General features: G+C 37.3%; 1 protein-coding gene across 2 annotated transcripts in view; it reads right to left on the bottom strand.

Moving 5' to 3' along the window:
- The window catches only part of FGF10 (fibroblast growth factor 10), a 96,741-nt gene that overhangs the window by 4,974 nt on the left and 67,595 nt on the right, over positions 1 to 24,172 (bottom strand). For both annotated transcript variants that reach the window (XM_033179512.1, XM_033179513.1), the window contains one exon: positions 4,031 to 4,134. In XM_033179512.1, the coding sequence (XP_033035403.1) occupies positions 4,031 to 4,134 (104 nt within the window). The remainder of the gene's footprint in view (positions 1 to 4,030; positions 4,135 to 24,172) is intronic.

Raw genomic sequence — 24,172 nt, 5'->3', positions numbered from 1 at the left:
TATAAATCTTTAGTATGGATTTACTTTTATTCTCTTTATCTCAGTCTGTCTAAAACTACCTACTTTTCAAAGCAGAGTAAATTTTTAAAATATGAATAATTATGTTCATTTCAATAAATAGGGTACGTTTAGAAGCTAATGAAGGACTGAGATTATTTGAGGTGATTTCATATTTCAGATGAAGCTATGCAGAGAAAAATGGGAATGTATGCTTAATTAATTTTCCTCCCAAAAATTAATTTATAGAGTAATGTTTCTTAAATTGAAGTGCACATGTATCAGCCTGTTTATTTCAGATGTTTTAAATATTTGGGCCATAGGTCAAAGGTACCAAAATCTCTAGAGGAGGGGCCTCGAATATGTTGTTGACAGGATCTAAGAAAATCATAAGCAGTAATGCATAAAAAGAAAATTCAGGCTATGGCAAGGTCTCAAAAGCAGGGTTCGGGGAGTTTCTTAAAAAGAAGTTTGGATTTTTTGCAGCTATCTGAAAAATTTCTTTGGTCTTTAAATCATGCTCTATGAAGGCCTATTCTATTTAATTCCATTTTATAATTTATTTACTGAATCCCATCAATCAGGAGAAAGCTCACAATACAATAGATACATTGCTTAGACAATGAATAATGAAAATATAAGAAAGGTATATAGTTTCCAAAAAGAAATAGAGGAAGATCATTCAAGAGAATAGATATAAAACTGGTTTAATCAGTCAATCTGAATCTGCCCAAATTAGATTTTTAGGAGGGCTTACAGAATCGATGGATACTATATGAAACAAAAAATGAAGGTAGAAATTACAAGAGTTGTCACCTAATATACAGAATTATATTAGATATGCATTCATAAATTTTGATGTTAGTCCTATTGCACTCTGAGCAGAACATTGAACTTGAATAATTTTTTTGTTTAATTTTAACAAGCCATAATTTTTCATTATTCCTAGTAGAAATGTAAAGTCACAGAAAAAAAATATTATGGTTAGAGAATGAGTTTCTTTCTGAGACAGACTGAAAGTGTAAATCATGTTCTGTAATTGACTGGGCTTCCAGGAGAGGTTAGGTTTATGCAATGTATAACTGTGCTCTGTACAGTTCTAAGTGCTGAACAAATAGTGGGGGACAAGACTGACCTCGCTGTCTCCAAGGTCACAATCTACTGGGAGAAGACAGTGAACAACAAACACATTAATGAGAGAAATCTCAGATAAGTGCCACTGAAGATACTAGAAAGCCACTGGACTCTACTTTAGATAAGGAATTTGAATGAAATAATTCACAGAACTTAGAGTTCAAGATGAAGCATAAGCACAATCCGTGAGCTGTGTTGGGGCAGAAGAAAAAAGGAGAAATGTGAAGAAAATTATTAAATATTTTTATATCAGAGTTTATTTGAAAGTTATCCATTTCTCCTTGATGTCGTGTTTTTAAATAAGTATATTTTATCAATTAAAATTATTTAAAGGCCGGGCGCGGTGGCTCAAGCCTGTAATCCCAGCACTTTGGGAGGCCGAGATGGGTGGATCACGAGGTCAGGAGATGGAGACCATCCTGGTCTACACGGTGAAACCCCGTTTCTACTAAAAAATACAAAAAACTAGCCGGGCGAGATGGCGGGCGCCTGTAGTCCCAGCTACTCGGGAGGCTGAGGCAGGAGAATGGCGTAAACCCGGGAGGCGGAGTTTGCAGTGAGCCGAGATCGCGCCACTGCACTCCAGCCTGGGCGACAGAGCGAGACTCCGTCTCAAAAAAAAAAAAAAAAAAAAAAAAAAAAAAAAATTATTTAAAATATTTTATATTCATTAAAATTATTTACATTTTCTTCCTTAGTCTAAATTAGTGTTAGCTGACTTTAAGACGTTGGGTCTAGACTAAGTAATGAAAACATTAAACATGCCTCAAAAGTGATTATGATGTGAACCCCTAAGTGGAACCACTTTTCATAATGGTCTGGTATTCCTCTGGGTTCATTAGGGGAGCAATGGTAATGAAGAAATTTTACTAAAATTCCTTTGACCCCCACACAAAAAAAGCATATACCCTAGTCCCAGGTACCAACTCAAAGCATGCCTGACTCCCGAGTTAAAAGTGAATCTGATATTTGTAAAATGCAAGGTTACTCTACGTCCAGACCAGCAGTTCTCAAATTGTGGTTACTGCAACGGCAGCATCAGGAACACCTGGGACCATGTGAGGAATGGAAATTCTTGAACTGCACCACAGACTTATTGAATCAGAAAATATGGCTGTGGGTGCCATTATTCTGTCTTTTAATAAGCCCTTCCACTGGTTCTGATGCATACTCAAGTTTGAGAGCTGCTGGTTCTAAATGGTCACTATCATCAGCCTTATGCTAATCAACAAAGTAAGTTTATCTATAAATTTAAAGTGAAATTCCCTTTTGATTACATAAAAGTGTAAAAATGACACAGGATCTGTTTAGAAAAATATAAAATTATTTAAGAGATTTGTGTCACAGGTTTTATTTCTGGCCATATGTAATATTACATGTTCTCCAAAAAATTCAGTTAAAATTTTTCCAAGTTTACAGCTGCCTTCAATATACTCCCCTGCAGTAGAATCCAGAGGAAAAAAAAAAATGAAATTCAGTTAGCATCCCCTTGATGTACCTATGGGAGGGACACAATAAGATGGATCCACATGCACAAACTAATATACTCCTGTCATCATTCGAATGACAGCTAAGAGATTGAAACTTAGTTCCCAACTTTATCATAGAGCTGCTTTACTATACTTGATCCTTTCATACATGTAACAACCAATCATGCTGTAATTATTTCATATTTGTTAACATTTTCCCCTAAATATATTATAAATTATTTGAAGTCAAGGCCCATTTCTATACTTCTTTCTTATGCATCTTTGATATGTCAAACAGTATCTGGCATATGGTAGATGTTGATATGATTGATTGATGCATTTTTTTCTAAGGACCTGAACAGGATAAATTGTCTCACTGCTGGTAATTTAATTATTGTTACAATTGCAATTATAAAACAACTATTTGGTATTTTAAGTGAGATCTTAAATTTCTTTTTTTTTTTTTTTTTTTTTTGAGGCGGAGTCTCGCTCTGTCCCCCGGACTGGAGTGCAGTGGCCGGATCTCAGCTCACTGCAAGCTCCGCCTCCCGGGTTTACGCCATTCTCCTGCCTCAGCCTCCCGAGTAGCTGGGACTACAGGCGCCCGCCACCTCGCCCGGCTAGTTTTTGTATTTTTAGTAGAGACGGGGTTTCACCGTGTTAGCCAGGAGAGATCTTAAATTTCTAAAAAATTGGTTTAAATGAGTTTGATCCAAGATTGCAGAAGTGGTATTCCAAATACTCAACACCTGGTATGGAATACAGCCATGGATGGGCCCAAAGCACTGCAAGGATATCTGCTCCACAAGGGCCCTATTGCAAAGAATATTTTCCATATACATATATATGATTTTGAGGCATAATTTGAATTAATGGTTATTGTCTAGATAAATAAAATTCTAGAGTTGATTGAACAACAAGCAAAATGGTGTTTCTTGATGCATTTCCCCATTTCAGATTTTAACAAAATGCAAAACATCTGAGCCCTTGTTTTATCTTCAGCCATAACACACACATAATACATGGGTTTCTACTCAATTCAAGATCTTTATTCTTAGTGTTTTTTTCCAGGTTGTCTGCAATTCCCGTGCCAATCTGACCAGATGCTTCCGTGAGAGCCTGACTTGGTTAGCAGTTTAGAACATTCACAGACAAACGCCAGCAGCAGCCTGTGTGGTTAGCAGTTTAGAACATTCACAGACAAATGCCAGCAGCAGCCTGTGTGGTGGACTAATGGGTGAACAACAGAGGAGATTAGAGAATTGGAAGAGCTGTTTTGCCAGCCCTTGAAACAGTGGTGACCGACCCACTGTGGCTCTATTTACTAGCAATAGAAGAATAACAAAGCTATTCAGTGTCTGGAGGAAACATTCCAAAACTATGGTAATGATTTACTGAAGTGGATTTGAAAACAAAAGCAGAATACTTACTGAGCCATAGAGTTTCCCCTTCTTGTTCATGGCTAAGTAATAGTTGCTGTTAATGGCTTTGACGGCAACAACTCCGATTTCTACTGATGTTATCTCCAGGATGCCTAAAACATACAATTTGAAAAGGCTAAATAAATAATCCTAAAGCTATTTGGAAGAAAAGTAAAATCAAAAGAAACTATTGAGTTTTTTTTTTTTTTTTTTTTTGGTGGTTCTAAAAACAAAAGGCTCAAAACATTGATAAACAAACAAGCAAATCTTGTTCAATGTGTCTTAAAACCCAGCAAGTATTTCCAGCAAATATATGGAAGAAAGTAATAAGGCTTTAAAAGAATTCCCCTTCATTTTACTCTGAGCATACATAGAAAAATATTGTTTTAATCAAAATGCTTCCTTTGCTAACTCTGCATTTTCAATCCTATAAATATTGAAACAACTCCACTCATCTTAGTTTAGATTTCAAAATAACTTATCAAAGCACATATCTGTACTATGGTATTAAATTAAATCTATAGCACATGTCAATAATATGTCAGATTACCTCAATATGTAAAAACAGTGGTAAACTATTTCTTCTTTGTAGGATGTAGATAAACTAAATCTCTTGGCTACATTTAACTGATAGATTCATTTTTGGCAAATGTGTTGACATTCTGAGATACAGAGAGACTAATCCCAACATCTACACTGTCTCTGAAATAGCAGAATCACTGCTCTGTGTTGGGGGGAAATCCATAAACATGGACTTTTAAAGTTTTTTTTTTCTAGGAAAATGGAAAAACGAGGGAAGTAGTAAGAGGTAGACAACAGCTCCTTTCCCCCTTATACACAAGTTTCTATTGCTGCATCTAAAGATAATTTTCTCGGAAAAGTTCATAGATCACAATAGGGAAGGCAGCTTATCATCTACCCAAAGTGCCCACCTATTTTAGTTTAAGAAGACCTAAGGAACTAAAACTACGTATTTCAAAATTCTCAGCAGTTTGTTCAGGGTAGAGAACTAGCATTGTGATTAGCATGTGGCCCCTGGAGCCAAAATATCTGGGTTCAACTCCTGGCTTTACATTTATTAGTGAATTACCACAGGAGAAGTCACTGAAGTGTCCCATGACTCAATTTTATTTGCAAAATGGGCAACATAATAGTACCTCCCTCATAATTTTGTTGTGAATATTAAATGAGATAGTACCTATAAAATGATTAGAATTTTCCTGGAACTTAGTGATTTGTTTTATGCGACCACCAGAGCCGGTGCCAGAGGAAAAGGCAAGTAGGCAAGATAAAAAGGAAACTTTATTACGTAGCCAATCGTAGCCAATGTATAGAGAGAGGAGACGAGGTTCACCGGTCTCCGGCGGCGGAGGCCGAGGAAGTCGCTCCGGGGTTCTGGGAGGAAGGTTCCTGGGTCCGCATACCAGGAGGACCCAGGAAGTTCGCGCCAGGTCCAGAGCGGCTTTTCTGGGAGTGGGAGGGCAATAGGCGGGACACGGGTGTGTCAGGGGCCTTCCATAGGCACGGCCAGCTAAATCTCAGTCTCTTCGGATTGACGTCACCTGGCACATGCTCGGTTGATCTGCACCTTCTCCGGCGCCGGCTACATTTTCGTGCTGGCGGGAAAAGTTGGTGATGAAGGACCCGGAAGTAGGCCATCTTAGTCACCTTTGTTCTTTGTTTCCCTCTCCCTCTGTCCAGACACTTAGTATCTTCTTAATTATCATTGGACGGAAGTTTTTCTCCAACAGTTCTAGATTTTGGAAATTCTTCAATGGGCTTTGTAAATCCTGAGCAATACATACAAATTGCCATTGGCTTAATACATAAAATCTGAAAGTTGAGCATATTATCATTTGTCATGTATCATGAGAAACACCATCCCCAATGTAGTCTACAGATTATATGTATTCACTCTACCCATAGAGATAGAGTGACTTAACTTATTCTCGAGAGATGAATACCTTCTGTCCTATTCCTTCACAGGTTAGCCTTATGGAGGCTAATAGAAATGCTTGAGTTTCCCCTGTTGCAAAGTTGACATAACCAGAGACTTTGCCAAAACTACATGTTAGAAACCCTTTTGTCCATGTATCTTTAGGAAGTCTCTGACCTAACACAGCACTCCTTTTCATCAAAAGAGGTATATCTTACTCTATTTGCAAGCCAAAACCAAGAAAAGATTGTGAAGGATAAAGGAGACATTATTTGTGGTTTTTTACATCCATTTCCCTTATGCTGTTAGTTGCCCTAAGGTATACACACACGTACACACACACACACACACACACACACACATTTATTTGCATATTCTGAAAAATATTTTAGTTCACGCAATAGCTCTCTAAGGATATTATTGTTAGTCTCGATTACAAATAGAAAAAAAAGGAAGATACTTAGATTATTTAACTCACATACACACAGGTGGTAAGGTGATAAAGGTCAGGAATAATGGATGTTGACACTTAAGCCTCTGACTTTTAGATGCTATTGCTCGCCATCTCTGACTACTTTGCCTCTCCATCACATCTTCCTCCTCTTTCCCATTCCTACAAGGGAATCCTGTTGTAAACCATCTGACAAAATCACTCATCAAGATAATTTTCTTTAATGACTTAATGTGCTGTTCCTCCCAAGGATGATGGCATGCCACAGAGGATAACGTCTGAATCTTAGAGAACAAAATCTAATATACTTTATTTATGTCATAAGCAGAAAATACAAAGCGGAGCAGGAGGTAGAATTCGGGGGCAAAAGATTAGGCAGTTGCTTACATTGTCTAGCTGAAAGACAAGAAAGTACTGACAGTAAACTGCAAGATACTACCTTATGTATACTTTTGAAACTGAAAATTAATAGAACAAAGAGGAATGAAGGATGATTTTAATCAAAAAATAAACCAATATTTTTGAAGGTGCATGCAACATTGTGGGATTAAACTATACTAACAGACTGAGCTATAGTAATAGTATAATATATATCTGAATTTTTGACCAATTATTTCTGAGGATACACTGCATGTGATATTGTAGATTACATTTAGCTTAGATACGCCTTGGTTTCTTTCTGCTTTACCTGAAATGGGAGCACAATATTCAAAGACTCAATCAACCATTTTTTTTCTACTCTGCCACTAGTTTAGGCAAGCTTAAAAAGGTTTAGCTATTATTTTTATATTATTATTTAGTTATTGTCTCAAAATAGAAAGAGGGAAGACATAGGTGATTTAAAATCCTTCCAAATTTTGAAAATAATTTTTGGACACAGCGTATGGTCAGGTAAGTTATAATTTGATCATCTTGTGGGTATTGGACAATGACAGCACCTCTTATAAACATCTGTGAATGTAAAAGGGGAGTTCTGAAGGACTGAAGCCTAGAGAACTTCTTTATTATTCATAAGGAATCACTCCTGTTTTTTTCTGTTATTTGGTGAGGATGATCAAGTTTGCCTATCAAATTATTTTTGGAAAAGAACTCCAGAATTTTGTTTGAGGATTGTTGGATCAGTAGCTTATAGTTCTATATGTGTATATTTTGAAGCAAAACTAAACACCAGTTAAAAGAGCCTCCAGGAGGAAAGTGAGTTGAGGGCATACTGGATCTCCCTGTGTTTCTTACAAGTTTATGACTACAATTATCTTAACATTAAAAGTTAAAAAAAAGTTTTTTTTTACTCAAAGAAACACCTGAAAATTATATTACTAATGAAAGGTCACATGAATTATATTTCCCATTCATGTAAATCAGATATTTTATAAATTTATAGGCATATTCTTGTAGTGAAATTATATTATTTATATTAAGTTGTAACTATATTAGTTTTTATATCCCTTAAAACATGAATAGCCCAGGTAGCATTGTGAATCTATTTAAGGGTCTTTGGACAATTTAGTTTAGTCACTTAGGAAGACCTAGGAGGAGAAGGGTACGCTTTTAGAAAATGAAAATACAAAGTCAAATACGTAATGGTTTTTCTATTGAAAAGTCTATGTACTATTGGGAATAAAAGACAAATACACAGATAACTACAATAAAACATGTTACACGGCAGTAAGTGATGACTTAAGATGATGACAAGGGAATTATGGGGAAAAGGTAAAGGCAGGTCATACTGGCTGGGGTTCCATGATCAAATTACTGTTGGAAATGAGACCTGAACTGTGTCATGAAGGTTGAGTAAGAAGTGTCCAGGAGAACGGTGGGAAGGCAAGAGCAAAATCATTAAGGTGAAACAGTATAGTGTTTTCAAATATCATAAGAGGTTTGATTTACCAACTGGAGTACAAGGAACAAGGCAGGAAGTTGGGAAAAGTGAAGTTGGGAGATAATGAGACTCAGTTTAGTAAACATCTTGTGCAGATTCTAAGAATTTGACAACTGGAGCTGGGTGCGGTGGCTCAAGCCTGTAATCCCAGCACTTTGGGAGGCCAAGACGGGCGGATCACGAGGTCAGGAGATCGAGACCATCCTGCCGAACACAGTGAAACCCCGTCTCTACTAAAAATACAAAAAACTAGCCGGGCGAGATGGCGGGCGCCTGTAGTCCCAGCTACTTGGGAGACTGAGGCAGGAGAATGGCGGGAACCCGGGAGGCGGAGCTTGCAGTGAGCTGAGATCTGGCCACTGCACTCCAGCCTGGGCGACAGAGCAAGACTCCGCCTCAAAAAAAAAAAAAAAAAAAAAAGAATTTTCACAACTAGGAAGGATTTTGTCTACAAATATAAAATTGCTTAAACAATACATTAGAAATAAAGTAATATTTAACAAATTTCTTCAATAAATAGTAGCAATCTATAAAGTTTATTTTAGATTATATTTAAAATCTTAAAAAAGTAAAGTTTTATAGTCAACATTACAAAAGCGATTATGACAAAAATCAGTTCATATTACTTTACAAATGTTCCCTCATGATACATCATCACCTTAGTAATGGAGAAAATTTTGTGATAATCTCTGAGTGGAAATAACTTCGAAGTCACAATTTTCATGTACATGCATTTTTTTCTTTTAACGCTCATGTATATAATTGTTTGGGTTGGTAGTGTTTTGGTGAGCGACTAAATAGTTAAGGTGGCCATTCACAAGCATCTTTCCCAGCTGCTGCTTCTCATTCTTCTCCAGAAGAGGAGCATCTGATCTATTGCCCCCGTAGCAATCATATTGGACAAAGGCTACTTCTGTTTTGGTGCTATTAGAATAAAAAAGCTATTGGTCTGGAGGGCAACTTTCTCATTAAATATTTTTTCATAAACACAAAAGGAGAAAGTATATGGCAAATAAAACTTGTATTAAATAGAATGGATATATACCAGGAAAACTAATGTGAAAAATAAATGCAAAATCCTTCTATCCACTCCTAGATAAATAGAACACAAATATATAATGGGATTCTATAGACCGAGTAAATTAATTTGGCTAATGTGTATGAAGCACCAATGTGCAGGGTAGGTGTTAGCTCTCATTCTGAAGCTTACAAAGGCAAACAAGATTTGATTTTTGACTCAAGGAGTTTTAAAGCTCAGTAAGGTAAAGACAAATAAGTAATGACAATAAAAAACAATAAGAAAGAAATATATTAAGTGTGGTATGAGAGATAAAATATGTTATACATTACTTTAAATAGTGAAGTCATCCTGAAGAAGACAGCTGGTGTTTGAGGTGACTTTTCAAGAGTAGGGTTTTAATAGAGGAGTTTTGAGTTTTGGGAAGTTGAGAAGGAACATTCCAGGGAGAGAAAGTGCATGCATAAAAACAGACTTGAAGAGAGAAAGAGCTCAAGTGCTTGAGCCACATTTCTCCCCACCTTCCCCAACGGCACTTTGAGGTGGCCACTAGCTAAAACTAAGGGTTCTGCTTCATTGAGTGGTAGTAGTGCTTTTCTGAGTGAGGAATGTACTTTCCAAAAAAAAATTATTGTGAAATGTGGAAAGTCTCATTAATTCAGAATCAGTCACATCTATTTTTTTCTAAACATTTTAACTCAAAATTGATTATAATGCTATATAGTCTCATAGTTTTAATCAAGGTGCTGAAACATATCATGGTTAGCACAATGTAAGACACGAATACTAACCTCTCTAAATGAAATCTCTCTCTCTCTCAAGAATTGTTGTCAGTGTCCTAAGCTCATCTATTTTATCCTAGCATAGAAGGACCTAGGGAACTCCTTGGGGTTGTTATCATATTTTCGCTAATACCTCTGAGATTATGTGGCCATACCATAGTGTGAGTCTAAATGGCTCTAACTGTGATATTACCTCTCTTTAAAAATAAAACAAAGTTAAATTAAGTGAAACCTCAAAACATTATGGGAACTGTAAAGTCCCATGGACCAATACTGGAACTGGGCCACACAGAGGGAGGCGAGCCACAGGCGAGTGAGAGCGAGGTTTCAACTATATTTAGCCATTCTCCATCACTAGGATTACTGCCTGAGAACTGCTTCTTATCATATCAGTGGTGGCATTAGATTCTCATTGGAGTGCGAACCCTACTATGAGCCATGCAAGCAAGGGATCTAGGTTACATGCTCCTTATCAGAATCTAACTAATACCTGATTATCTGGGGTGGAACAGTTTCATCCACAAACCATCCCCCGCTTCCCCTTCGTGGAAAAAAATTGTCTTCCACGAAACCAATCTCTGTTGCCAAAAAGATTGGGGACTGCTGGCCTCATAGGGTTGCAAAGAGTCTCAGAGAGTGGGTGCTAAATATATATTTACTGTCTGCTCAATCAGAATAGTGGCAAGTTAACCAATCTTCTATACCAATGGTTCTCAAATATGAACCTGCATCAGAATCATCTGGAAGAATTGCTTAAAGACAGATTGCTGGGATTTTTGACTTAGTAATTCCAGATTGGAGTCAGAGAATTAGAATTTCTAGCATATTTCCAAACAGTGCTAATTCTGCTTGTCCAAGGACTACACACTATTCTATATGCTATGATTCAGAGACAGAGCACAGCTTTGATGCAAAAAAGCATTGACAGACCATGTGCATAGAAGCAGAACCACAAACAGGAATAGACACAAGTAATAGCAGGAGCTTAACAACAAGAAAAATTTTAAACAATGTGGAAAATGAGTAACCTCATTTTTGAACAGGTATGGGATTTTTAACATCTACATAACTATGGTATTGTGAATTTGGGATTTGTGTACAGATATACTGCATTGTAGGTGATAGTCATCAGAATCTTTGTTTTCTTCTCCATTTTAAAAGTGTGGAAATGTTGGTGGAAACTTAAGTACCTTCAACTACTCATAAGAATTTTATAGGCTTTTTCAAGGGGCTAATTCTGTTAACACCAAGAATTAAAGGATTGTGTGGCCCCCTTAAAGATATGCACATAGTCAAGAAATTGTCTCAAAGCAATAGGGCTTCACTTTATCCCTCACCCTACACCCAGATTTGAAAGCATATATAATAATACTTGCTCTAGAATGATCTCATTGCCATTAAAAGGAGGGTACCAGACTGGGCTAATGAGTAATCTAGGTCTAGTCCACCTTGTACCATTATATACTCTGGTTGCCTTTCTAGTATAATGTATTAGAGTTACTTAGTTTCTCTATCTTCCACAGTTCTGTCAATACACTTGACATGCATTTATAATTACAGATAAAATGAGATCTGAATTTGCAGAAAATCCTTCCCATCTCTGGATAAGATGATGTATCTTTCCCAGCATACTAAATACCAAAATGACACTTTACATTCTCACCTGATAATTCAAGTCATAGGATAAACACAGTGCCTAGCTTAGCCTTATTGATGAGTACAGTGGCAGATCCTAAAACGCTTGTCAATTTAAGACTATATTTAACCAGTATTGTCATTGAACCATTGCCATTGATCTAACATTAAAAGTATCAGAAACTTACAATGAAATATAGGGACAATGTTCTCAAGTGGTAAATTAATTGTTACAGTGTGTTAAAGATCAATTTCTTACTGCATTTTTATTACAAATGAAATATGACACCAGATCTTTCTCACTGATCATAAGTAAACAAATATTTGCAGATGGCCATCTAATAGGTTTCTTCACAACACTGTGCTAGATCAATAGATTTGGTAAACTTGACTTTTTTTTTCTAATTTTTTCCTCACTGGCAGAGATTTTTAAAATATATTTAACATTATGGAAATATTTCAGGAAATAATTACTTATCAATGTTTAATAATGTCATGTTTTCAAACATTATCTTCTCTGTTCTTAGGATGCATTCACAGTAAGACATAAATGACATGTGTCTAGGACAGAAATAGATTTGTAATCCTTGGGAACTGTTCATAATAAGTGCTGATACAAATTTAACTCACAAAGTGTGAAATGATTCTGTCGCTAGTTTTGGATGAAATAAAGATCTAGAAAAGCTTGTGTGCCCCTGGAGATAGAAACTCTACCCTTATTCCCAACTACCAGCAAACAAACAAAACAACAACAACAACTACTGGAAACACTTACATGTTTCTGTCATTTGCTGTGACCCAAGATAACTGACATTTGATCCCATTTTGCAATGAGATAAATTGCGGGAAATGGTACAAAACAGAAAAATGAAAGGAAGCCTGAATGATTACCTTAGAAGAGCCCAGCACAATTCATTTGAATGGTAACAAAGCCATGAGCAAGGCAGAGAGTAATTCTTCATGATAGGTAAACATTTCTATATCAGAAAATATATTTCTATATGAAGTTTTATGTAGCAATTTGTTGGTTTTGCCTTCTCATTTCCTTTAGTAGATAAATCAATCCTTCAAAAATTCTGAAAAGTTAGAAATCCTGGCTTTTTGCCAGGGTATCATGGCCACATCCCACTTTTGTCCCGATTCTTATCTCCTGCATTTCACATTTTAAGGAAAATCCCAAGGAAATCTTTGTGTGGCTTGTGTCTTCTCACTGAACATTGGAAGTACAGAAAGTCTGCCAGTCTGTATAGAAAGAGTTTCATATACTGACCGTGGAAAAATAAGGGACAATCACTGCAATGTTATCACTTCTGGGAAAATATATCCAGAATATAAAATAATATTAGAAACATGTTATGCATCAGTAGAAGCCAATTTACTACCCAGATTAGATTTGTTATGATACAGAAGGTTTGGCAAGCATGTCAACTGTCACACTTTTCCCCAAAGTGCTATGTTATTATACATTCTTTTGAGATATCTTCTATGTTCAATCAAAACCTCTGATCAATCTAATTTGAGTTGAAATTATTAAATTTAAAAAGTATTTATTATTTTAGTGAAAAAAGTTCAGATCATTTGAGGCTTGGTCTCAGCAAATTGTAGAGTCAGAGAAGAGCTCGAAGAATTCTAGAGATTATCTGTTTCATATCCAATGCTCTTTCGTAATAGATGACTTTGGGAAATCCGGAGAGATTGAGGGACTTATCTGTAAAGGTTACTTTCAGCCTTAAGTAAATACTTAGTCTACCACACAATGAGGCTCCTGCTAACATTTACAAACAATTGGCAGTCAGACAAAGATTTTATATCTTTTTTCTTACACAGAAACAATTCATTCTACTGGGGCTTGTCCACTGCATTTTATTTATAAAGGGAGAAAAAATGTTAAGCTAACATAAAGGGTTGGAGGAATTACTGCATGGCATATTTTATTAAATGATCAACATGTTAATATAGACATTTACCCTAAAGACATTGCTATAAACTGTCTACTACATTTACTCAGGTTTTTATGAATTTCTTTAATATAACTAATTATAATATAGAGTATCTTTTCTCCTCAATTTAAGCAAAATAATAAAATGGGTTAGTAGATATTGATACTGGGTTTCCTGTAAGAAAAAATCTTACTTGATGCATTAAAGTGTTCACAAATTAGCTAATCATGAACAGCCCTAAGTAGTTTAAAATACTTAATATAGGCCGGGCGCGGTGGCTCAAGCCTGTAATCCCAGCACTTTGGGAGGCCGAGACGGGCGGATCACGAGGTCAGAAGATCAAGACCATCCTGGCTAACATGGTGAAACCCCGTCTCTACTAAAAATACAAAAAAACTAGCCGGGCGACGTGGCGGGCGCCTGTAGTCCAGCTACTCGGGAGGCTGAGGCAGGAGAATGGCGTGAACCCGGGAGGCGGAGCTTGCAGTGAGCTGAGATCCGGCCACTGCACTCCAGCCTGGGCGGCAGAGCGAGACTCCGTCTCAAAAAAAAAAAAAAAAAAAAAAAAAATACTTAATATGGAATAAGTTTGAGGGGTTCAAGCTGTAGGCTCACCTTGAACATGTGTATTGTAAATTTGACAAGCTTTACATGGTATAGATACATAATTGGCCTCTTAACTCCTTCAAAGATTGTTTCCATGATTACTTAGATAGTGGGTAATCATAATACTTATAAGAAATATATATTCCACTGTGTGGTATGTGAATTTTGATTTGTGCAGAAAAACAATTTGTCTATTTATGTATACTTGACAAAGGACAACATTGATTCATTTGCCATAACTATATATTTCTGTAACTCAGGGGTCCCCAACCACTGGGCCATGGACTAGTACTGGTCCATGGCCTGGTAGGAACCAGGCCGCACAGCAGGAAGTGGCTGGTGGTGAGTGAGTGAAGCTCCATCTGTATTTACAGCCACTCCCCAGCTACTGCCCATCACATGTTACTGCCTGAGCTCTGCCTCCTGTGAGATCAGCAGCAGCATTAGATTCTCGTAGGAGCTTGAACCCTATTGTGAACTGCATATGTGAGGGATCTGGGTTGCACGCTTCTTATGAGAATCTAATGCCTGATTATCTGAGGTGAAGCTGAGGTGGCTATGCTAGCACTGAGGAGCAGTTGCAAATATAAATGAACATTAGCAGAGAGATTTGACTGCACAGAGACCATAATGAATCAGTTGCTTGCAGACTCATATCAAAACCCTATCTGTGAGTGACAAGTGACAATTAAGCTGCATCTGGTGGCAGGCTTTATAGTGACAAGTGAGTTGATGTACTCTGATTGTATAATTGCATCTGGTATCAGGCTTTAAGTCAGAATCTAGCACTTAATCTAGTCCATGCATGGTCCATCCATTATTGTATTTACCACTTCCATCCACGCTTTTTTCTTGCACTGTGCACTTGTTTCAGTCACAGTTTTGGTAAGCCCACAAGCTAACCCAACCAAAATGAGTAAAAAACAAACATCACTGGAGAGCTTCTTTGAAGGAGGGAAAGACCCAGTGATGAAACAGCAGAAGACTCTAAGACAGCCTACCAAAATTTCAGTATTCAAAAGAAAATAACAAGAGTCCTACTTAAATTATGGATTAATTGCAACAGGTGATTCACATTCACTCTGAAAGCCTGCTTTGTATAATATGTGGTGACTGACTATCCAACAAAGCCATAAAACCTTCAAAACTGCTTCACTACATGGAGATTAAGCAATCTGCATCAAAAGTCAAGTTCAAGTCTTCAGAGGTTATTTATTTATTTATTATTTATTTATTTATTTATTTATTTATTTGAGGTAGGGTCTCACTCTGCTACCCAGGCTGGAGTGCAGTAGTACAATCTTGGCTACTGCAACCTCTGCCTCCTGGACTCAAGTGATATTTCCATCTCAGTGTCCCTAGTAGCTGGAACCACAGGCATGTGCCACCATGCCTGATTTTTGTATTTTTTGTATATATGGGGTTTCGCCATGTTGCTCAGGCTGGTCTCATACTCCTGGGCTCAAGCAGTCAACTCACCTAGGCCTCCCAAAGTGCCAGTCCCCTTTGAAGTTTTTCAAAAGAAAAAAAGAAAAAAAGATGAACATGAAGAACAGAAGCAAACATTGAAGGACACCACTTCATCAAATGTATCTAAACTGAGAGCATCATTCTTAGTGGCTAACAACATTGCTACAACTAAGAGGTCCTTTACTATTGGTGAAGAGTTCATCCTTCCTGCTGCTAAAGACATTTGTCATGAACTTACAGAAGAGGCAGAAATTCAAAAGGTGGCACATGTTTCTCTTTCAGCTAGCACTATAAGTAGACCAATTGATGAAATAGCTGGGGATATCAGGGCACAATTGTTAGACAGGATTAATGAGTCACCATGATATGTAGTCTAGGTTGATGGCATCTATCAATGTTGACAAGGCAACAATGCTTGTTTTAGTGCAATATATTTTTCAGGACAATGTGCATGAGGATTTGTTATGTGCACTTTTGTTGCCAATCAACACCACAGCTGCATAAATGTTCAAGTCTTTGAATGAATACATATCAAGAAAACTGAATTGGTCATTTTGTGTCAGTATATGCATAGACAGAGTAGCTACCATGATTAAAATGGCTTTCTGATTTCACTGCTTGGGTCAAAGAGTTCACTTCTGAATTTCGGTCTATGCACTGTGTCATCTATAGAGAAATGCCGAGAAATGTCACTTGAACTTAACAACATTTTGCAGGCTGTGATTAAAATTATCAGCCACATTAAAGTACATGCCCTTAACTCATGTCTGTTTGCACAGTTCTGTGAGGAGATAGACAGAGAGCACATACATGTTCTTTTTTTTTTTTTTTTTTGAGACAGAGTCTCGCTCTGTTGCCCAGGCTGGAGTGCAGTGGCACGATCTCAGTTCACCACAACCTCTGCCTCCTGGGTTCTGGGATTCTCCTCAGCCTCCTGAGTAACTGGGATTACAGGCACCCACCACCACTCCCGGCTAATTTTTGTAGTTTTAGTAGAGACAGGGTTTCTCCATGTTGGCCAGGCTGGTCTTGAACTCCTGACTTCAAGCGATCTGCCCGCCGTAGCCTCCCAAAGTGCTGGGATTATATGCATGAGCCACCATGCCCAGCTACATCTTCCCTTATGCACAGAAGTGAGATGGCTTTTTAAAGGTAGATCACTGGCCAGAGTTTTTTAGTTGTGAGAACTACTCCAGAGATTTCCTTCAGAACAATAATCACCACTGGCAGCACATTTCAGTGACACAGAATAGGTCCCAAAACTTGCCTATTTGTGTGACATATTCAACCTAGTCAACAAACTCAATCTGTCACTTCAGGGGAGAATGAGAACTATGTTCAAGTCAGCAAAAGGATCAGCATTAAAAGTCAAACTAGAATTATGGGGATGATGAGTGGACACTGAGATTTCTGATAGGTTTTAAACATTAACTGTGATTTATAAGGAGACTGAACCAGGGCCTTCTTTCTCCCAGCTGGTGCATGATAACTTACCTCAGCTTTCAAAAGAGTTTGAGTATTACTCAAAAGACCCCCAAACTGGGAAGAAATGGATTCACGACCTATTTATGAATAAGCCAGGTGAATGGACTTTGTCCATGCTAGAAGAGGATCAACTGCTTGAGATCACAAATGACAGTGGACTTTAAAATATGTTTGAGACAACTTCAAAGTTCCATATGTTCTGGATTAAAGTCAAGGCAGAATATCCTGTGACTGCCACAAAATCACCAAAGAGTCTGCTTCAATTTCCAACATTCCATCTTTGTGAATCTGGGTTTTCTGCAGTGACAGCAACCAAAATGAGATTATGGACTAGATGGGACCATCTAGATGCAGGAAAACACGCTGAGAGCTCCCACTGATTCTACATTATGATGAGTTGTATAATTATGCCATTATATATTACAATGTAATAATAATAATAGAAATAAAGTACGCAATAAATGTAATGTGACTGAATCCTCCTGACGCCATCTCCTTCACTGGTCCATGGAAATAATGTCTTCCACAAAATCAGTCCCTGGTGCCAAAAATGTTGGGGACCACTGCTGTATCTTATAATATTGACAATAAAGATTTTTGACTTCTGCTGTAAAGGAGATGTTTAATCAAGATATTCTGGAAGGTCCTGGCTTTCTGGACTTCAGATTTCCCCCTTTGGGCTGAACACCAAGATTGAAGTGCTTTTTTATCCCCAAAGTCCATGGAATTGTCCTATTTTTGCCACAACACACACACACTTGGCAAAGAAAACAGAACCATAGGTTGGAAATACAAGAAGACAGCATCATACATCATTTCTGACCACCAGTAAAGCATGCAGCCAGTATTTTGCAGAGCATGCTAGAGAAAGTACTTTCATAGAAATTAATCTAAAGGGTTTTCCTGGTGCTTAAAAATTGAATTTTAAGAAAGTAATAAAACAAATATTAGAACTCAGCATAAAAATCTGACATTCTAGTACAGATAATATGGGAAAAGCAACATTGGGCTAGAGATGATCTAAGAACAGGTACTCTTACCTTAACCACATGTGGGGAGGGATCATTACTCATTCTTTAGTGAGATGCAACTAAGGATTGATATTAGAATCCAACATATATGCATTATTGTTTTTGTAATTAAATGTGGGAAGTGGATTGTTAGGTAAGATGGTTTTCTAAAGGTCACGAAACACTTTTATTAAATCTTGAGTTAACAAACTATCTATAAAGAAATTCCTAGAGAGGATGAGTACAATCTGACACATTATGATCTGTTTCCTCATGAGAGAAAAAGTCAGCAATTGTCCCATTATCCCAATAAGCTTTTTTAAAATGCTTATATTATTTTAAAGTAGTATGTTCTTGAGAAAGTGTTCATGACCTTTAAGAAAAAGCATGATCTATCTGATCCAATTTTAAAATGAAAACTGATGGATAAGGAAAACATTTTATGTGGGAATTGGTGCTACATAATCAACAGGAAAAAATAAGAGTTTTTAAAATGCAAAGAGAATTGTAAGTGGAGAAAAATAATGTATATCCCTATCTATCCACCTGTCTATCTACACACAAACAAATGTTATTTCATACCCCTCTTGGTGTCTTAGTAAACTATTCTAAATGGAATATGTTGACATTTCATTATTTAAGAACAGACGATAGATTAAAACTACTATGCACTTGAGTTCTCATGCACATAAAATATTGCTGGGATCTGGGAAATAAAGGGGAAGGCAAAAACTAAAAGTTAAAAGAGAAGAAACACTGAAAAAAAGAAAATTATTGAACTGACTTGGCTTTGTATATATTACATTATTAAATACATTATTAAAATATATATCCAAGTCATGCTAACTGTAAATGTCTAATTTTCCTCATCAAATTTTATCTGAAACTGTTAAAACTTTTAAAACTTAGAAGAATATTCAGAGAAACATTATCTTAAGCTTCTTTTTAATGTACCTGGGTTCAGCTACATAAAACTCCACAATATCATATCTTGAAGAAATGTTTCTATTTACATTTATTCGTCAAAATCTGAAGGCATTCCTTCTGGAAGAAAGACTCTCTTAACATTATTTATTGCATATAATGAATTGCAAGAAGGACTTTAAATTGATTTTCTCAAATCTGACTAGCGTATAAAGTATTGTCAGAGAATTATTAAATTCAACTGAAATAAAATAATTTATAATAATGCATGATGATTAAAATGTCAGTACATAAATATGAGACAGGGAAAAACAAAAGCTGGAAAAGACTGGATTAATTTGAAAACAACTTTGCAACTTGCCACCAAAATGGCAAAACATAATTCTAGGTAAATTGGTTGACTTTTTAGCAAGTCAGATTAATAAATTAATGTATACATCTATAAAGAACAAGCAACATCAAACAGCTTCATACTATTCAATTTCTTTTGCAAAGGTTTCTTCTTTTTATGCTAATTCTTAAAGATCAGAAAAAAACTGTATGTAACATAACTTAATTTCAATGTAGATTATTCTTTGGTAAAATTCAAAGTAAACCCTGTTTGTTTTTATAAGGATTTTATAAATGATATCCAAATAGACATCAAATTTAGTGTCATAGTTTAATTTCAGAAAAGATATATTTGAAGTCTCTGTATTTTAACAAAGTAGACTCAAATTCAGTACACATCATACAGCATATATTTCACAGTCACTATTATTCAATAGGTATGTATATGAATAGATACACATCTATCTTATACAATAACAGGTACAAAAGGCATTTAAAAATAAAAATAAAACTTAATCAAAACAGAAATAAATAAAAATAGACATGCCCTTAAAAAGCTTGAAAAACCTAATTAAACTCTGGCAAACCATGGAAACAGAACTCAGGAATAGAACTCTATTAAGCAATTTTTCCTTATGTATGGATTACAGCTACTGTGTAGCTGAGCCTATTTCTTAATGCACTGTTACAAGAACTAGGTATCTTTTCATTTAGAGGAGAAATATTTAGTGTGCAGATTTCAAGATCTTTCAAAATTCTTATCTCTGATCATACAGTAGAATTGAGAAGTATGATGAAGAGGATGGCAAATTTGGCTTGAAGTTAAAAGAGATCCAACTTGCCCATAGTTGATTATGTATTTATTTTTGAGATGATCATGGCTCACTACAGTTTCAACCTCCCAGGCTCAAGTGATCCTCCCAATTCTGCCTCCCAAGTAGCTGGGACTACAGGCACAAGCCACCACGCCCAGCTATTTTTTTAAAAATATTGTTTGTAGAGACGGAGGTCTCACTATGTTGCCTAAGCTGTTCTCAATCTCCCGGGATCAAGCAGTCCTCCCATCTCAGCCTCCCAAAGTGTTGAGACCGCCCTTAGTTTATTGAAAGCATACTTCTTCTTTCTTCATATGGGCCTCATCTGCCTCTCTTACCTGATGCTGTACTACCGGCACCGGGCTCTTATTTCATATGTATATATATATATAAACAAATTAATAAATTCATTTGAAGAAACTCATGTGAAAAGTAGTTGTTTCAATTTGGCAAACTCATTTTTTCCTAGAAAAAGGAAAGAAGAAAGAAGTGCTGGGTGTTCTTTCTGTTCACCATGGTTCAGTTCTCAAGTTGAAAGGGGACGCTGGCCGGGCGCGGTGGCTCAAGCCTGTAATCCCAGCACTTTGGGAGGCCGAGACGGGCGGATCACGAGGTCAGGAGATCGAGACCATCCTGGCTAACACGGGGAAACCCCGTCTCTACTAAAAAATACAAAAAAAAAAAAAAAAAAAAAAAAAACCTAGCCGGGCGAGGTGGCGGGCGCCTGTAGTCCCAGCTACTCCGGAGGCTGAGGCCGGAGAATGGCGTAAGCCCGGGAGGCGGAGCTTGCAGTGAGCTGAGATCCGGCCACTGCACTCCAGCCTGGGTGGCAGAGCGAGACTCTGTCTCAAAAAAAAAAAAAAAAAAAAAAGAAAAAGAAAAAAAAAAGAAAGAAAGGGGACGCTACAGGAAAAGGGAAGCTGCTCCTCTGTTGGCAGGTATTCCCTACTTAATCGTGTCTCAACTCTGCCCAGGGTACTCAGTGGGGTAAAATCAGAAGCCCTTCCAGGGTAGGCAGCGTTATAGAGCAGCACTCCCTAGCCCACTGCCCCAATTTTTCTTCAGTCTTCAGCGTGATTTCCAGCCTGAGGCTGAATCCTCACATTATTTTACATATGGATATTCAACTCAAAATAATAAACGTGTACCCCAAGGGACTGATTGCCAAATGTAACCCTGTGAAAAATCACACTGACAATATTTGATGTTTACTGCATATAAAAGCCATCTATGAAACATAAAAAGGATTTCTTGTGACTCGTATGCTATAGGAAGAGAACTAATAAAAGAGTCCCAAGCCTAAACCAGAATTATTCTGCTCAGCCTTTTTCTTCTAAATTCACTTGCTTCAACCACAACAAAAGCCAAGGACCACTTTGGTACTCTTTTCTTACCCAAGTTTGCAGTCATAATAACCTTTTAAAAAAGGTTTTTAAAAACAGTCCCTTAACCACAAAGTACAATATCTCAGTCCACATCCTGGATATTCTTTGTCTCAGAAACTTGGTCAAGGATGTTAAGGTAATAAGGTCCGCTGCAAACATCCAAATATAAACAACTGCTTGTTGACTCTAAAACTCTGATGAGTGTTTTCATCTTGAGTGTTTAACAGCTTTCTGACTTGGTAGGAGATCCTATCTTTCTTCCTCTAGACAACAAACAGCTTTCTCATCCCTCTTTGCCTTCTCAGTCATTCAACACTTTAACTATAGGGAGGAGGACAAATGCTTTTCTGTATGTGGGGACTTAAGGACTACTAGGAAGCACACAACCATTTCACACCCTTCCTCTGTCATCATCACCAGCTCCTCTTTTTATTGTTTCTCCAACTTGTCTGTTGACAAAGACAGCTGCTAACAATTCCATTTGTGGTGCTGGGATAAGCAATCTAATTGCATAGGCTTGTGGCCAGGGGTCTTGTCCAGCTAAGCTTGATTTCCAAAAGGAGAACTACAGAGACATTTCCTTAGATGTCTTCCCACTCACAAACTTCAAGGGACATTCATACTATACTGTTAAGTGGCTGCACTTGAAAATTGTTTTCATGTTTTTTTTTTTTTTTTTTTTTCCTGCTTTCACCTTTATGTAACCCCTCCAAAACTACTGGCATAAATGTTGAGTGAGGAGTGTATGGCTCATTAGAATCAATAGGTTTCTTTTTTTAGTTGCCCTTGCTGGCTAACTGTTACATACAAGGTAATCACATTGGAAAGTCAGAGATACTTTTGACTTTGAAACTGAAGCAAAATGGTGATACAAAAATTATTTAGGTAGTAGATTTGCTGCCAAATTTATTACAGGCAGAAAAACATATAACCAGTTGTTTTCTTTACAAGATACATACTTTCTCAGATTCTGTACATTTCTCTTAACCCTTATAATTATCTTACCTATGAGATCTTAACCCATACTGACAATCTCATCTATATGCATAAAATACTTTCAAAAAGTCTAATGGTCAGGCATGGTGGCTCACTCTTGTAATCCCAGCACTTTGGGAAGCCAATGCAAGAGGATTGCTTGAGCCTAGGAATTTGAGACCAGCCTGGGCGCCATAGTGAGACCTCGTCACTAAAAAACACACATAGAAAAATTAGCTAGGCATGGTGGTGCATGCCTGTAGTTCCAGATGCTCAAGAGGCTGAGGTAGGAAAATCACGTGAGCCAAGGAGGTAGAGGCTGCAATGAACTGTGATTGTTACCACTGCACTCCAGTCTGGATGTCTTTTGCAGCAACATGGATGGAACAGGAAGCTGTTATTTTTAGTGAAACAAGTGAGACACAAAAAGACAAATATGTATTCTCACTCATAAGTGGGGATAATACAAAATTATCTGGGCATGGCAGTGCACACCTGTAGTTGCAGCTATTCAGGAGGCTGAGTTGGGAGGATGTTTAAGCCCGGGAGTTTGAAGCTGCAGGGAGCCATGATTGTGCCATTACACTCTAGCCTGGGTGACAGAGTGAGACTCTGTCTCTAAATAAATAAATAGCCTAAGAAGAGGAAAACCTTATAAGAAAAATTATTTCAAGTGGATTCCAACCCAGAATAACTAGTTGACATATTTGAAGAATTGATAATGTAGATTGTGCTCTTACTGTTAGTAAATAGGTGCATTCCATTGATTTCTATTGGTTTTACCAAGTACAGTCTTTTGTTTTGTTTTGTTTTGAGACAGAGTCTCACTCTGTCGCCCACGCTGGCCTGGCTGGAGTTCACTGGTGCAATCTCAGCTCACTACAACCTCTGCCTCCCGAGTTCAAGTGGTTCTCCTGCCGCAGCCTCCTGAGTAGCTGGGATTACAGGTGTGTGCCACCACGCCTGGCTAATTTTTGTATTTTTAGTAGAGACAGGGTTTCATCATGTTTGTCAGACTGGTCTCGAACTCCTGACCTCTTGATCCTCCCGCGTTGGCCTCCCAAAGTGCTGGGATTACAGGCGTAAGCCACCACACCTGGCCTAGTCTTTTCTATATTTGTAGAAGTAGATCTCTCTCATTGACTGGTATAGATTGGTCATAGCTTCTTAACTTGGCATCACTATCTGCTACTTCATCAACACCTCCAACCTAAACTAGAACTCATATTCACATGAAAATTTAAATGAAAAAAAATCACAAAAATGAGCATGTACCCAATATAAGAAACATTTGCTTTGAAATTGGTGGATCAGATTTTTTAAGTAGTTTTGGCAAAATTGCCATCTAGTCTCCAACACAAAACAGCTGTTTTAGGTGGCAAAATCTTGTCAAGCTAAAGCACCCAACCCTTAAGCATGGGTAATTGGCAAGACCTTGTTCCAGTTCATTTTTAGTCTCCACTGAATCTGGGCAAACAACTGTGAATTTGCGCTAAATTCTTCTTCCTAT

The sequence above is a fragment of the Trachypithecus francoisi genome, unplaced genomic scaffold (assembly GCF_009764315.1).
Source record: "Trachypithecus francoisi isolate TF-2019V2 unplaced genomic scaffold, Tfra_2.0 Lachesis_group2, whole genome shotgun sequence".
Taxonomy (NCBI): domain Eukaryota; kingdom Metazoa; phylum Chordata; class Mammalia; order Primates; family Cercopithecidae; genus Trachypithecus; species Trachypithecus francoisi.
This window is presented reverse-complemented; position numbering and strand designations above follow the sequence as displayed.